The sequence below is a fragment of the Anomalospiza imberbis genome, chromosome 4, assembly GCF_031753505.1.
Source record: "Anomalospiza imberbis isolate Cuckoo-Finch-1a 21T00152 chromosome 4, ASM3175350v1, whole genome shotgun sequence".
NCBI classification, from domain to species: Eukaryota; Metazoa; Chordata; class Aves; order Passeriformes; family Viduidae; genus Anomalospiza; species Anomalospiza imberbis.
Window position 1 is genome coordinate 918012 of NC_089684.1, and position 17052 is coordinate 935063.

At 40.2% G+C, this 17052-nt stretch overlaps 1 protein-coding gene across 2 annotated transcripts in view; it reads left to right on the forward strand.

Moving 5' to 3' along the window:
- PDGFRA (platelet derived growth factor receptor alpha) overlaps positions 1-16441 on the forward strand; it is a 34550-nt gene extending 18109 nt beyond the window's left edge. For both annotated transcript variants that reach the window (XM_068186742.1, XM_068186743.1), the window contains exons 13-23: positions 3397-3501; positions 4182-4292; positions 5024-5177; positions 6178-6344; positions 7525-7640; positions 8216-8338; positions 8921-9032; positions 10644-10743; positions 10865-10970; positions 11681-11916; positions 13053-16441. In XM_068186742.1, the coding sequence (XP_068042843.1) occupies positions 3397-3501; positions 4182-4292; positions 5024-5177; positions 6178-6344; positions 7525-7640; positions 8216-8338; positions 8921-9032; positions 10644-10743; positions 10865-10970; positions 11681-11916; positions 13053-13200 (1478 nt within the window). In that variant the 3' untranslated portion in view covers positions 13201-16441. The remainder of the gene's footprint in view (positions 1-3396; positions 3502-4181; positions 4293-5023; positions 5178-6177; positions 6345-7524; positions 7641-8215; positions 8339-8920; positions 9033-10643; positions 10744-10864; positions 10971-11680; positions 11917-13052) is intronic.
- Positions 16442-17052: the final 611 nt, after the last annotated feature.

The window sequence follows — 17052 nt, forward strand, 5'->3', positions numbered from 1 at the left end:
GGCTTCCCTCTCTTGGAGATATCTGTGATCCAAATTGTATTGCAGGAGAAGATGATTAAATGTGTCTTTTATTTGATGTATTTCAAGAAACATACTCTCCTGGTGTAGTTCTTCACCATCACAGAGAAAGAGTTAATTCTTGAAAGAAGCAAGAGAAAAAATTCCAGTTCAGGAACAATATTCTTTAATTAAATTCATGTTGCTAATTGAAGACTAGAGGAGGGTAAATGTTTTATTGAATTATTTTATTACAACCCAGACTTTAATTATATGCCTAAATAGGATTTGTCAGATCTGAGTTGTTAAAGACCACCACTGTGACTTTGTCTCCCTCAGACTCATGAGCATCAGCCTGCTTCAACGCCTTCTTGTTTACAAGTGTATTCAGAATAGTCAGTTTAAAACCCAATGCTCCATATTCTTCTGTCAATATGGATTGCACAACTGCTCTGCTTGATATGCTCACCCGACAGCCCTTTTGCCATATTAAATTCTTGCTGATGAGGGGGGACCCTCTTTTGTTTCTGGGGCTGACAATTCTGATTTGTGTGGATTTTCTCTTATCTAAGTGGGAGATGACAGCAAAGCAATTACACCTTTAGTTCAAGGAGGCTCTGAAGCAGGTAACAAACCCATTTTGGCTCTGCCAGATGAGTATTTCCCATCCCAGCTGTGTAAGCCAGCTGGCATTTTTTTTTGTTTTTTCTAGCCACTAGTGCCTGGAGTGCAGTGCTGTGTTAAATGCCAACTCTGAACATTGGCTGGATGGAGCTTCAATTGATAAATTTGGGTTACACTGCAAATGTCCCTTTGCAGTCACTGACCCACAGTAGATGCAGTGCACTGCTCTTTAAAGAGCTCACGAACCGGTGCAAGTCCAGGAGATGCATACCAGCAGGAACAACACAGTAATGCCATGAGCTGTTTGAACACCACTGCCTTCTCCTGGCTCTGCTGAGAATTAATGAGGTCCCAACAGGACCTGGACCTCCTCATCTGGCTGACAGAGCTCAGAGCAGTGCCTTTTGGGGCATGGGGTCCAAGTGCTGCTGCTCAGGATACCAGGGTGGCTACAGAGAGACGGCAGAATTGTTCTCATCGCTTCCCAGCAAGCCACTTATTTGTCCTGGTGACCTTGATAAAATGAAATGCTGGTCTGACACAGAATCTGACCCGTGCCTATTTGAAAAAGCCAAGTTAAGATTCAGGCCACACAACATTCAGAGATGTGGTACCTAATTTCATGAGTCTAGAAACTGAATGTAGATTATAAAGCTTGACACTTGTTTGGCTTTTAATATAGACCAAGAGACTTATGATTTCATTTGGGGTGGGTTGATTATCCCAGGCCAATTTTAGAAAAAGAAGCATCCAGCTGAGATGGCTGCATCTGGAACAGATTCACACATCCCACCCTTGTGTCCTCTGAGCAGAAAAGCAGCACCTCTCTGGCAGGCACAGCAGATAAGCTCTGTGAATGGGTACAGAGGCTGGATTAGCTGCTGTTCCTCCACTAGTTTGAGGAATCTTGAGCTACTGCTGTGTCTGCACAGTCCCTCTGTGGAGGTGAAGCAGCACTGCTCCTTCAGCGAGCAGATCACAGCAGTGCCTTTATACTGAAAAGTAAACTTGCACTCTAATTTTGAGCTTCAATGAAGCACTCACCAAGAATATGATGGCATTACAGATGCTTCCAGTTCTTGGGCAGTTAGCTCCCACCTTGCTCCAGATTTCAAATGCAAAAGACATGGGGCTTGGGCTACATCTGCAGAGAAGGTTGAAAAGGGGAAATAGCAGTGATGGCTCCCTGCCATTCTGGAAGTGCTCTCACTGTCTCCACATGCAGCCCAGGCCAGTAGAGGTGATGGAGAGGGAGATGTGTGCCTTGTGCTCAGCTGACAATATGGTTTTGGGGAAGAATTGGCTTGTGAAGACAAGGAGATCAAGGAGCATCAGCAAATGCCATCACATTCTGAAGGGCTGCATCCTGCCATATGGCTCCCAGACCTTCAGTCTGAAAAGTTTAGGGGCCAAATTTCAAACTCAGGTTGTTTGAATTAGTCTAAAATTTAGTGTGAAGCTTTCTCACATCCTGATTGGGAAGGATAACCTTTGGAGCACAGGAATCTTGAAAAGAAATCACATAGCTTCTGTGTGCATGATGAACTATGCTGTCACAGTCTTGGAGAGGTTCACCAGTGTTAACTCAGCTAAGCATTCTTTAACCATTTCTTGTACTTGTTAATGATGTAGATATTGTTTGGTCAGAAATTTTATTTCAAAAGCATGTGTACAATAAAAGTGGGGGCAGTAGCTAGAGGATAACAGAAACATATGGCATTGCATGCCGGGTAACACCTTCAGAAGTGTAAAAGGTGACAAGTTCAAACTGCAAACGAGCGTCAAAGACAAAATGCTGTGTATCTCCATAGTAAAAGTTACTACTTATTCTTTCTGTGCTTAAAGTTAAAAAGTAAAATAAAACCAAAGCAACAGCTTGTCAGGCATGTGATTATATTCTGGCATCTGGACCTCATATACAGGTTTGTTTACTCAGTGTTCCCTTGATGAACTTGGTTTTCAATGTAGAAGCTATGAAATACATCATTTTGGAGTATGTTTGTGCAGTTCATATTTCTCTAAAATCTCAATTTGTACAAAATTCTTCTGGAGACTGTATCCATATTAGAAGACAGGATATATTAATCCAAAATTTTTGTCTAAATTGATTTGTGGGAAGAGTAAAGGGTCTATAAACATTAGCTGTTTCATTAAAGCACTTGGAAATTTGCAATACAATTTATTCCAGCAGATGAAACACACTTGTACATTAAACTTCAGAGAAGTTTCCCCTCATATGTGATCAACATGTATTTCAGCTTCTTGCAGATCTGAAATGCTGCTGCCTGTCTGTTTCTGAACGTGCTGTTGATGTGCTTTAGTCCATTTTATTGCTGGATGTATCCAGCATTATATAATAGACCAAAACTACAGCTGAGAGACCCAGTTCAGATTTGTAAGTCAGGGACATGCCTGTATTTTAATCAGATGCCGACTGAGGCAGAGAGGTCAGCTTAAGCCTAGGACAATCCATGCTGTGAGAGGATAAAGTGAAGATGGCAGAGCACAGGAAGGGATGAATTTGAACGAGCTGAGCTTCCAGGTGCAGGTGTGCTCTTGATGTTTGCTTGTATCTTTTTAAGAATGGCACTAAATGACAGCACTTCATATCTGCTTTTTCTGCTTAAAAACAACAATAATAGCAATAATACTGGTGGTCTGGCTAAGGGAATGTGCCCTTTCCACACAAGAATCGACTTGTAGGGGAATGGAGATAGGAAAGGAGCTGAATTGTTGTTACTTTCTGAAATAAATAATGCTCTCTTTTGTGTTCAGGTCGGATCCTTGGTTCGGGCGCATTTGGAAAAGTAGTTGAAGGGACTGCATATGGATTGAGTCGCTCTCAACCGGTGATGAAAGTAGCTGTGAAAATGCTGAAACGTAAGTTGTCATGGTTCTATTTCCCAAGCCAGGTAGGGCAGGTTCCCACAGGGTTATTCAAACATTGCTTGTTTTAAATTAATTCCTCATATCTGAAGTTGAAAAGGAATGGTGAAATGACGGGATTTTAAAATTATGTGTTAGATTGCTTGATGGCATTTCAAGCCTCAAGGTACCCAGGCTTTTGAAAACAGCCAAAGTTTAGGTTTAGCTGAACAGCTACAATAACTCAACAAATACTGAGAAAGATAAAGTAACCATGAATGCCTGTGAACAAATGAGGGCTATACAACAAGGGGAAATAGGCAGGTCTTGTATAAGTTCACTGGAGATTCCCTGGCTCATGAGAACGGAGCACCTGATGCAGTGATTCTGTAGGAACCATGGGGAACTTGCTTGTGTTGAATGAGCAGCTTGTAGAGTGTTTCTGTGCCAGGTGGGCAATCCACTACACCTCTGGAGAGGGACAAACAGACTCAGCCAGCTACTGAGCTGCATCAAGCGAGTCCCTTATTAATCATTTACGGCTCCTCTCCAAGTCTTAAGAAAGACACGTACCAAGTAAAAAGGATACGGTGGCAGCAATGCTCCAATGAGGCAATCAAGGAGAAATTTTTTGTCAGTATGAAAAAGGTGACTGCTCCCACTGGTTGGCTAATGTGTTTTTTTTTTTTCTACAGCTACAGCTAGATCCAGTGAAAAACAGGCACTCATGTCTGAACTGAAGATAATGACACATCTTGGCCCGCACTTGAATATTGTGAATCTGCTTGGAGCTTGTACAAAATCAGGTGGGTTTGGCTGACAAAATAGAAGTTTGCTGGGGGGTGATCATTCAGTATTTAACAAGCACATTCATGCCTAAAGATTTTTAGCTTTTTATGTAGTCTTCATGCATTTGTAGCTTTGTAGACTGTTAAATGCCTAGGTATCACTTCTAGTACTTTTCCAGCTTTCTGTCCCACAATGAACAAATGTTTATTGATGCTTTCCTTAAATTTTACCTAGTCTTGCCTGTTAGTTTACTGAGGACCTTTTATTTTGCACCATGTGGTCATAGTCACAATAAAGACAGAGTAGGAGATCAGGGGGAGAGTTCCAATGGGGCAGAGCCCAGGGTGGAGGTTACCTAACTAACTACTCCTCTAATCGGACAATATTGGCTAGATATTCTAATTGCACTATTTTATATAACTGTACAAATTTTTTTTTTTTTTTTTTTTTTCCAACATTGTGTACCTGAAGGCTTTTATATTATCACTCTAATGTGGTTTGGAAAAGTTTGTGTTCTATTTCCAGGCATCAACACAGGTTTCAAGTAAAGGACTTACCAATAAATATAAACAAATAGAGATTTTTCAGAAAGCTTCTTGATATTTGGTAACAATTGCAGTCATAACTTAGTAGATAGAAATGCATTAACTTACAACTCTATATTCTAATAATTTTGGAATCTTTTTGTATTTGTTTCTGTTTTCAAAAACCCCACTCATCAATGCATAATTTTACTTTCTTTTAACAGGTCCTATTTACATCATTACCGAATACTGTTTTTATGGTGATTTGGTGAACTACCTGCACAAGAATAGGGACAATTTCCTGAACCGACACCCAGAAAAGCCTAAAAAAGATTTGGATATCTTTGGGATGAACCCTGCTGATGAAAGCACAAGAAGGTGGGAAAAAAATGAAAAAAAGAAATCAGTGATCTGCGACTTAAGGACTTAAGCCATTATAAACCCTTGCATTACTCTCATTAATTGGTTTAAACTCCTCCCTAATTTTTCTCGTTAGACTTTTATTTGTCACATTTCATAGGTCTGGGAAGGTTTCAACAGTTTTTATTCAATCTCCCTGACATGTGTCCTAGATTTGTATTTCCTGCATGTAGACATGCCTGCAGTCTGAGGACCCCTGTGGTTTCTCCATAGATATCCAAGTGTCTCCTTGTTCACATGCTTGGGGAATTTCCAGTGTCTAAAACTCCTTCCCTTCAATAACCTGTCAGAGCTTGTTCTCCAAACTCAAGTTCTCCCATTTATCTACCAATGGCTTAGCCAGTCTCAATAGTGTCCTAATGGTTAATGTTCACCCCAGAACTTTTTCCGGATGATGGTTGAGGAAGTTTGTCATTGTACATTCAGCAATAATGTAATGCCATAAAATGAGCCAGGATTTAAAAGCTGAACAGAGATTCATTCAAAAAATCACTCAGAGAAATAGATCAACTGCCTTGGTAGCTGAGTAAAGCCAGTATAATTCATCTGGGCATGGGTTTGTTCAGCAGGACTGGATTGGATGCAAATTGTCTGGGTGAATAAATTACACCTATCATTTGGAATACCTTGAGCTAAAAAAAGCCCTAGGTAGTGATACTTGAGTTCAGTGGGATTTTGAGAAATAAGGCATGATTACATACCTGACTGTTGGCAAAATCCTAAGTTTGAAGTGTTTGACTACAGTAATACACAGTAACATGTATTAATAAGTGATGGTTATGTTATGCATAAGATACATGGTAATGATCTTTATACACATATATATATACTCTAACAAGAATCCAGCTGTTGAATTTCACCTCAATACAATGGTACACCTTAAATGAATGGTTAGATATGCGCATGCTCTGACAGGGGAGTCACTACCTGATACACTTGTATTGTTTTCCACTTCCAGTTATGTGATACTATCGTTTGAAAACACTGGAGAATACATGGACATGAAACAAGCTGATACCACCCAGTATGTGCCAATGCTGGAAAGGAAGGAGGGCTCTAAATACTCTGATATTCAGAGATCTGTGTATGATCGGCCTGCTTCATATAAGAAGAAATCCATGTCAGGTAATGTAGGTCCCTTCTGCATATATCATTAATACAAATTAATCATTAATACAAATGACTCTTGTGTAAACACGTATCTAATTTTTGTCCTCTAAATGGACACAAAATGCTTAGCTCTGTTCAGCAAGAGTGTGAGCATAAGCTGTAAGCTCAAAGCTTGTGGTTGTGTCCATCCATTCTGCTCTGGGGCTAGGAGAGGGAGGAGTTGCTGGAGCAGAATATACATATATTGTCTATTTGTTTCTGTGCTGAAGCACTGGGTAGCTGTGCTCTGCGAAGGGGCTGTAGGCACTCTTTGGAGGCAGTGATTTTATCAGTCTTGTAGTTTGAAGGATTTTGAGCAATAGCAATGACCAATAATAATAGTAACTTATATTGTACTGTTTCCACTTACATTTCACATGAACTGACACTTACCAAATGCAGAACACTCCCAGATTATTTCCTGGATTATGTAATGAAGATAATGAATGCATCCTATTCCCTGTCCCTGTTCTCAGAAACCCAATATGCTTTTGTTTAAAAACAGACACTGCCACTTCTGCATCCAGGCCTCAGAAACTGAACCGTATCCAGTCCCAGGTTTACATGGCAGACTTATGTACTCATGCTCTAGGACAGTCAGGGAAAATGAATCACTGAATTTTGACTGGTTTTTTTTTTTCTGGCATTTTCATAAAAGAAATAAGAACTGTTGCCATAGAATTCCTGACCCTTTTTGCTGATATTGGGTTAGTTCCAGTGAATACTTCCTGGGAAACAACAGTGTTCAGCAAAAGTAAACGGATAAGAATGTACCTTCAGGCACAAAACCCTAATGAAGGTATCACCTCTAAACAAATATTTTTGTACCACACGCCAAGTAAACAATGTGTGTAACAGTCCAGTAATGTCCAGTAACTGTTCTTTCTCACTTTACTTTTTCCTGCTGTTCTCAGGGGGAAAAATTACAGACAGGAGAAAACCCAAACCTGTTATTTAATACTGTCTGTTTTTAAAAATGCAGGTTTTGTCAGTGACTGATGCAGACATTAAAAGTGGCAATAGTTAACTATGAAAAGAATGTTTTGGTCATGGTACTCTGCTAAAATTATCAGCTCAGAATCATGATGGGTAGGGGAAGATGGATGCTGCTTTCACACTCCACAGCAAAACCACATTTTTCTTCTTTTTTCAATAGAATCAGAAGTCAAAAACCTTCTTTCAGATGACGGTTCAGAGGGCCTCAGCCTACTGGATTTGCTGAGCTTCACCTACCAGGTCGCACGGGGAATGGAATTCTTGGCTTCTAAAAATGTAAGTAAATAAAAAAGTAAGCAAAATGGAATAATGTGTAAAAATGTCTTCTGCAGCTATGGTTTTAAATTTAGATTTTGAACATATGACGCAATATAGTATTCTTTTTGGAGATATAGACAGCTTTCTCACTTACCTGGAAATGGAGATCACCATGGTGGGAAAAAAATCAAAGCAGCAGTCACTTGTTTTCATCCCGTGACATTGCTTCATTCCTGCTTCATCCTGTGACATTGATGGAGTCAGGGTGCCAGAGATGGTGGAGGATCAAAGCAGGATCTGGGTGAAGGGTCCATGCAGTCACAAAACAGCAGGGTCAGAAGGACAGGCATATCATCAGTACATGATGGGTAGAATGGGAAAGGGTGACCTCACTTTTGCCTCCTCTCCCCTAAGATGCATCCATGTGAGACCTTGCTGGCCCGGAGGCCTGGTGCCTCCTTGCCCCTGCTAGAAGGTGCTTGTGCGGTAGAAGGTCTTGTTAGGACTGTACCTAGAAAGCCAATCCTTTTGTAAGGGCAGTGGCCCTCATGGAAAAAGCATGTCCTTGAACAACTTCATTTCTCTCCACACAGTGTGTGCACCGTGACTTGGCCGCTCGGAATGTCCTCCTGGCTCAAGGAAAAATTGTGAAGATCTGTGACTTTGGGCTGGCTAGAGACATCATGCACGATTCCAACTATGTCTCCAAGGGCAGTGTATGTACTTAATCTCTGGAGCTCTGCTTTAACTGAAATGAAAATTGTCATTTTAAAATACTATTTCATGTTCTTGCCATTCAATGTTGGTTACAGTAACTGACCATTGGGATGAATGCTCCTCAGGACAATTTATCTTCAGATCATTAATTCCTGTAACTTTTATAACTCTGTTTTAAAGCTAAAAAGTACACATTTAGTACTTCACAGTACGGCATTTTTAACTGGCAGGTTTTGTGACTGGATAAATCATTAAGGAACTGTCAAACAATGACATATTCTGACCTAGGTCAGCAGTGCCAGATTTTGCATCATACCTTCAATCATGTGCTACCTGGTCATTTGCCAGTAATGAAATGACTACAGCTATGATTTAGCTAGTTTTTGTTGGGAGCAACAAGTAGCATTGCTTATAATCCTGATACCTCTGTATTAAATTGAATTAAAAATAAACACTAGCAAGGTTAACACAACTTTTCTTATAGAGAGATGTTATTCCTGGCTATCAAACAACAATGGCAATAGTAATAATTTATTTAATGACTAATCTGTGTTTTTGGGCTTTCTTTCTTTTTATTACAGACTTTCCTCCCAGTGAAATGGATGGCACCTGAAAGTATTTTTGACAACCTGTACACAACATTAAGTGATGTCTGGTCTTATGGCATTCTGCTGTGGGAAATATTTTCTCTTGGTATGTTCTGTAAATATTTTCCTATGTGTAGCGATTAAGTTTTTTCAATTCAAACTGTTTTACATGAAGTATTTCAAGTTCTGCATATAAAAATATATGCATGAAATCCACTGTTAGTTGTTCTCTGTATGGGATGTCAGATTCCAGTGTTAGGTGTGAAGTGAAATGTCTCCCAAAGTTCTCTTTAGTTTTGGTACGGATTTTTTTGTTCGGTTGTTCGTGAGTTTTGTTGTTCTTTTTGTTTGTTTGTTTTTGCAATATACTTTTTTCCTGTAAAACTAAAAGAACTGTGTGAAAATCTTTTGTGGAAAGTATTGGTGTGCCATGACAGGATTGATTTTCTGTCTAATATGAGAAGGAACATGTTTCTCCCTTGCAATGGGATGCCTGGGGCTGCAGCCCAGCTCAGCAGCTGCTTTGGAACAGTCTCTTCATACACGTTTCAAAAGAGCCTGTCTTAGTTCCATTACAGAATGAAAATAAATGTCAATCTTCTGGGACACTGATTTCTCATTTCCAGGTCAACACTGTTCACACAGTTGGTTTATGGCAGGGTAAAGTGGTTATGACAGTATATAGCAGTTACAGACAATGTACAGCTCCCAGCTGGGAACAGCCTGGCTCTCTCCTCAGCCTCATTAATTAGCCTCCTGGACGGGTGGATGGCCCGCTTCGGCGAGCCTGCATTGCCCACATTTACTGCCAGCAGAATTACTCATGCCTGTGTGCTGTCTACTGCTGCCCCACGGCAGCCCCAAGCCGAATGTTATTTGCTAGAATAAGTTGTCACATAGCTGCTTCTCAGAAAACAACAGCTGCACCACTATTGATTCCTGTAATTCCCGTAAATCCTGTAATTCCTGTATTGATTCCTGTAATCTCTGGGCATCATAGGATCCTGTAAATAGCCATTCCCTGAGATCCCTGGGAGACATTGGACAGTTCAGGAACTGAAGCACTACACTTCACCTCTTTACTACCTGTGAAGAAGGTTCTGAAATTCAGTTTTAGGTGAAAATCCTGCTTTTGAAAGGGCAGAGGTTTCTGAAGTAATAGCATAGTATGCCTCATCCATCTGAGAAAACTGTTCCTTTTTGGAAAGCAAAACACATCCTCAGGAGTGTTTGTTGAGAAGGTCAATTATTACATCTTGCTACCATGTTGACTTCAGCTTGAATTACTCTTTTACACATCAGCAACAACTGAGCATGAGTGCAATGATGTCTTTGTGCTGCAGCCCCAAATTATCAGTTGACTGTGTTAGCTTGGGCCAAGTCTAAACGTTTTTGACAGCCCATGCCAAATGCAGACTGATGACCTGATCCTGGAGTCATCCAGTCTCTCTCCCCAGTACATTCTATAAACACTGTAAAGGTATTTTTTTCTAACTAGTATCTACTTCAATCTTCCCTAGCCGGTGTTTCACATGAGGGCTTAATGTCATCTAGACTACAGCTCTGATGTGAAACACTGGCTAGGAAAGAATCATTCTGATGTCATGCTAAATTAATAGTGTTAACACTTCAAGACATCAACAAGAAGAGAGTATTTGGGAACACTGCATGGATAGTTAAGCATAGAGTAGTAGTTTTGCTTCTCTTTCATCTGCAGGTGGCACACCGTATCCTGGCATGATGGTCGATTCTACTTTCTACAATAAGATCAAGAGTGGATATCGAATGGCCAAACCTGATCATGCTACCAATGAAGTGTACGTGTGCAGTTGGCTTTTCCACACCTGTCCAGTCTCCAGAGAATTTTGGCTTTAGTTTCTGTTTGATCAGTTATGTTCCTCTACCAGCTGGTTAAACTGGTTTCCTTCTTATCTGCAGGTATGAGATTATGGTGAAGTGCTGGAACAGTGAACCAGAGAAAAGACCTTCTTTTTACCATTTGAGTGAAATTGTGGAGAGCTTGTTGCCTGGAGAGTACAAAAAGGTTTGCTCTTTGTAATTTTCTCTGTGTTTCCTGTATACTGCTTCAGAGGGAATTACAAGCATTGTCCCAGCCATGAGAGCCATGAGCACTGAACTGACACTTTCTAACCTATGTGAATTATGTGATTAGCATGGGAACATTGCATGTTCGGTTTCTTCAGTCAAACTTGCTGAGACAAGCAGTTCTGCAGTTTTAACTGGGAAGCAGAACCCTTTATGTCTAATTAAATCCTAACAACTCAATTTTTCTAGTGGAGAACTAGTTCTATATATTTTCATGGGATTTTGTAGGCTGTGAAATAATTATATAAAAGGGAATTCTTGGCCCATGTTTATAATCTCTCTGTCTCCTTCTTTGGACCCTGACACCAGCAAGCTTTCCCCTCATATTTCTGATAGTTCTGGACAAGTTGTGCCTTCCCCATCATTCAGTGTTTCATTTATCTCTCCTATCTTAACTCCCTTCTCCCTGCCCTTCTTTCACATCTATTTGTCTGCTTTGAGCTGCCACAAAGCTTTGCTCCTGCATCATCTGAAACTTACGTGTCACTTCTCCCTACAAAGCAACTGAAGATTCTGGACTTCTCTAGCCAGTGCTGCTGGCTCATAGGGCACAATATTTGCTATGCTAATGAATCACAGCTGCCCATCTGAAGAAAGGCAGCCTCAGTGAATAGCATCTAATGAGGGGGTTGAAATGAATATTTTCAGAGCTATGAGAAGATTCATCTGGACTTCCTGAAAAGTGATCACCCAGCTGTCACACGCATGAGAGGGGACTGTGACAATGCTTACATTGGTGTAACTTACAAGAATGAAGACAAGCTAAAGGACAGGGAGAGTGGATTTGATGAGCAGAGGCTGAGTGCTGACAGTGGATACATCATTCCCCTGCCTGACATTGACCCTGTTTCTGAAGATGAGCTTGGCAAAAGAAACAGACACAGGTAGGTGCAGTTTACAGATCCCTTAGCCCATGGTCACCATTTGGGGTCATGTCTGGCAATGTCCAAAGGCTTTACAGCGTCGTACTCTGCAAATGACTTCCTTAGCTCTGTTGGAACTACTTATTGGGGGAGACGCATATAAACGTGGTACTATGACTGGTCACAGTGTTTTCAGTGGGAAAAATTAATTTTGCCTGTTTGGTGGTTGCCAGGGTAAGGCAGCTGCTGGCAGGGTGTGTTTTTGGGACTCCTTTAATAGCTTGGTCAAGTCACAGTGGTTATCTGGTGGATCTGTGGGCACATTTTGCAGCACATCTTGGCTCCTTGGCACTTCATATGAGATCTCAAAGGATTGATTTGTTTGTACAAGACAAATTCTAAAATCTGGGAGAAGTTGTTGATAATATCTTCTATGTTCTATGTCCATATATCTTCTAGTTTTCTACGAAAGCAGGGAAGCAGGGTGTCCAGAACTTCTTACTTTTTTCTTGTCAATTTGCGTGACCAATGCCACTACAACACAACACTGCCTGACCCCAATTGTGAATGGTGCAGGTTTAATTCAGTCCTTAATTCATAGTGTATAGATTCAGAAACCTAGAAATGCCTTTTTTTTTTTTTTTTTTTTTTTGGTATATTTTTATATTTTTGTGCTTTATTCAAGTGAGGGAAGAAAGAAGTCCCTAAAAGTACTATCAAAATTAAGACATATTATCTCTCTCTGTTATCCTTACCTTACTGCCTGTTATTGTTATTATCTCATTATTTTTTATTATCTGATTTAAAAAATTATCTTATTATCTATTGTTATTGTTACTATCTTATTGACCTCCCCAGATTTACCTAAGTGACCTATTGTCACAGTAGTGTCATAAAACTATTTCTCCAACAAATATCTGGCTGAGAGTGCTTGGAGGAACATAAGAACAGCATACTCCTTTGAATTCCAAGGTGGTTCACTACTTTTGATATACAAGATATGTCATGTCCTAAGAAACTGGTGGTCGTAGTCACCTAAGATTGCACTGTGGGTCAGAAAGCATCTGGGGAGGTAGCGTTCAGTTCTGCTGGAGACTGGAGTAGTTACCCAGCCCCAGTCACCACCACCTTATCTCTGAGATATTTGTCTCTTCCAGTTCACAGACATCTGAAGAAAGTGCCATTGAAACTGGTTCCAGTAGCTCTACCTTCATCAAGAGAGAGGATGAGACCATTGAGGACATTGACATGATGGACGACATTGGGATCGACTCCTCAGACCTGGTGGAGGACAGCTTCCTGTAACCCCACGCACACCTGCCAGCTCTGCACGCAGGGAAGCTTCCCGTGTTGTCTACAGACTTCTGCTCCACAGAGAAAACCACTTTATTGCAACGTCAAGGATGTGAAGAGGAGGTGGATTTGTAGAAAGGAACTCCCAGAAATGGGCAGAGGACTCAGCCTGAGTATAAATGAAAGAGACATGTTGAAGATGGACTTTTTTAGTGTTGCTTCTTGCAGTACTTCAGTAGCATCTCAGTATTGTTTGCCATTCCAACTGGTAGGAGGATGAAGGGAAAGGCCACAAACAGACCGGTTTTGTGTTTCAAGGGCATTCATATGACTTTGATGGATCAGTTTTCCACTGCAGCAATACTTCACCATTGTAATTATGTAAATAACTGCCTACTCAAGGATCTTTTGAGGTGCACATTGAACATATGCCATGGATTTTAGAAGAGGTCATTCATGAATTCTGTGTACTTCCTCCCTCAGTCTTAATGTCAGCTGCTGTTGAACTATCATGTGAATTGAAGAACATGCAAAAACCACTTTTGGACCAAAAAGGTCTAAAACCACAAGGGACTGACCGGTACTACAAAACATGTTACTTTCTACCATTAATGCAAGTAAAGGGGAATAATAATGATAATAATAATGATAATTAAAATTCAGTCTATAATAGGTGTTAGAAACCTAGTAAGTCTTTATTAACTATAGAAGGTAGCTGTTTTCAAGATAATACTACTACTGTTTTCAGTAACACTAAATGTATATTTTACAATCCATTGTCCTTCAGTAAAAGCACAATATCAAAACACTTTTTTAAATGCAGGGGAGAAATTTCCAGCCCAAAAAATTTTATGAAATTTTTTTTTCTTTTTTTTTTTGATCTACACAGAACAGTAATTGTTCTGGTTAGCTAAAACTACTTTAACATGGAGAAAAAATTTAAGACTTTTTCTTTCATGAGCTGAGTAGCTTATCTAATCAGATATACTAGAAGCAACTAGTTTTCCTCTGATTAAGTGAGGTTCTAAAAATTTAAATGAAAAAAAAAAATTATACCAGATTTCCAAGATGCTGGAGAATGGAAGATTATGATAAACCACCAGCAATACCCTATTATTAGTGTTTCATGGGTACTCAAAAGAAATCTTATCCTGAGATTAGCTGTGAAGAATTGATTTGATATTTGAACTGTTCAAGGAACAAAGACATTTCTCCTAGCCTGAAACACAAGTTCAAATAAGCAGAAATAAATATGCAGAAAATATTCTTGTCTTGGTTTTCAAATTTAAACAGGAGCAGAAATCTTTATTATATTTGCAGACTGTAACTACAGAAGGTAAATGCTTCTAGGAGTGTTTTTTGGAAGAAGGTGCATGAAAATGAATCTGCTCTCAGCCTGCAATTTTTGGTTTTTGACACCACTTATATGAACAAAGTATTATGATTACTGCTATCACTGTACAATGCATTACTGAGATATGATGCTTTGGAAGACTTACATGTGAAAAAAATTACATCACTGCCAAGGGCTCTATCCTTTCTGGTACTCAGCTTTCAAACTTTGCCTTAATTCAGTGCAATGAGCACCTTGTAGGATATGCCCAGCCTCTGTTATGGTACAACCAATGCAAATATGGTGCCAACTCATTCCTGTGTTGCAGTTTTCCTAGGAAGTGTGAAGGAGTGACTGACAGAACATGCTACCATGTTAAACTATAGCTTACCTTCAAATGGCCCTACAAAAAGCTTTTTAAGTCCCCTTGACTTCTCTTCTGGACAGCTACAGTTCAAATCAAAGCAAATGCAATACTGGCAGTGTTACAGTGTGGGACACTGCACAGGCAAATAATTCTGGGTCTGGGTTTCAAGCTGTCACCTGGCTGAGGCCATGCACAAGATCACAGCGAATGTGAAAACAGGACCTGAAGTGAGCCCCCACGTTTTCAAACCCGATGGAAGATGACAATCAGAAGGAATGGTGAATGGTGGTGCATTCTCTACTTCTTGCATTCGACAGATCAAGAACAAGTGTCTTCCTGGGACCATGCTTTTGCCAAACATGTCACTGAGTTCTGTATGGGGACAACTGTGAAACATAGACTCTTGATATAGCCAGGACAGATGAGATGGTGTGAAATCTCCCTCCAGTTACGAACTATGAATTGAGGAAACACAAATTGTCTATGGATATCCCAGATATCGGAATGGCCACTTGAGATGACATGTGCCTTAATTTGCATGTGTAGTCTTTACAGCTACCCATTCAAATTAGGCAAGCAATTTCACCTGCATTTTTACACATGGCCTAGTGCTCTTCAGGGTTTGAAAATCAGCCCCAGCATGTTTTATTATATCAGTTACTGGAATCTAAGGACATTTTCATGCAGCTTTGCTTTCCCCTCACCAGCTTCATTCTGTATCTCACAGTGCATCTCAGGCTAGACTCAACCAGTAATCCAGAGCTGGCTCACTTTCTGATACATGGTAATGTTAATTCTCCATCTTGTCATGAGTACTGTGTAGATGAATTGAATCTGTGGCAGGGGTCTAGCCAAACCCAGCTCACTGCAGGCTTGGAATCAGACAAGCTGGCCTGGAAACTGGAATGAAAAGGAAGGAGAGGATTTACTAGAGAGGGAGAAGTGTGAAAGGATGAATTGTTTAGTTTCACAATATTATCAGTATTACAGACTTTTTTTTTTTTTTTATGGCTTACTTTTTGAGAAGCCACTGGAAGAGATATTCCCAAACCTTTTGCTACAGTAATTGTATAACGACAATCAGTGTTATCCTACAAAATGCAGCTTTTGATTTGGAATGGCCAACCAATTCCTTACAGCGTGGTCTGCAACTTGTACAAAATGGTCCTATTACATGATGAAGGACGTGAGATATGATGATGTTATACATCAATATGTATATAAGTATTTTTATATAGACTTCTAGAATACTGCCAAAACATTTATGACAGCTATATCACTGCCTTTGTTTATATTTTTTTTACTGTGATATATTCCACAGGCACGTTAACTGTTGCACTTTGAATGTCCAAAAGTTATATTTTAGAATAATAAAAAAGGAAGTGTTTCCAAAATGATGGCTGTTGTGAAATGTTTGAAGAAGGGCAAACTGGCCTGAGTGATGGTAGGCACAAAATGTATTTCAAAAATGCCCCTGTTGATATTTTGTCTTTGAAAAAATCTTGTAAATTAAGATCTCTATATTTCAATAAATGATATATAATTTAAGGATATGTGAGGGGTCTATACTCTCTTATTGAAAGACGGTTATAAAGAATCAGTCTTGCTTAGGGATTTTTTCCCTCAAGAGGTCTTTGAGCTCTCTGCGAAGCCATCGATCAGTAATGACCCGGATACCAAGTGACATCTGTGGGGAGTCATATTATCTCCCAAAACACAGCAGGTGTGGTGCTCCAGCACTGGGTGGGTGGGTGAGTGGGTGGGCGCTGGGCTCCCTGCACAAGATGAAACCCTTGGCCTTGGCCATGTGTGCTGGAGGGTTGATGCCCGCTGGTCTGCACACACTCAGGAAAGGCCCCTGGCTATAGGGATTTTTGAACTTGTGCTGAGCTTGCCACCATTGTGAGTCTCACCAAATTTTTGGTATGGTTCTGTGCTCCCACAGTAATCAATTTCACACAGTGTATGTAACCAAATGTGAATTTGAGAAGATTTGCAAGATTTCAACCTGAAATCAGAGTTAAACTCGGCATTAGCACTTCCTGCATGAAAGCCTGTCTTGGTTTTCCAGTGGGAGCCAGGCAAGGCTGGCTGTGGGAATGCCCTGTGAATGGGTAGGTTAGCAGCTTTCTGTCCTTGGGGTGGGCACTGTTCTTGCTGGGAA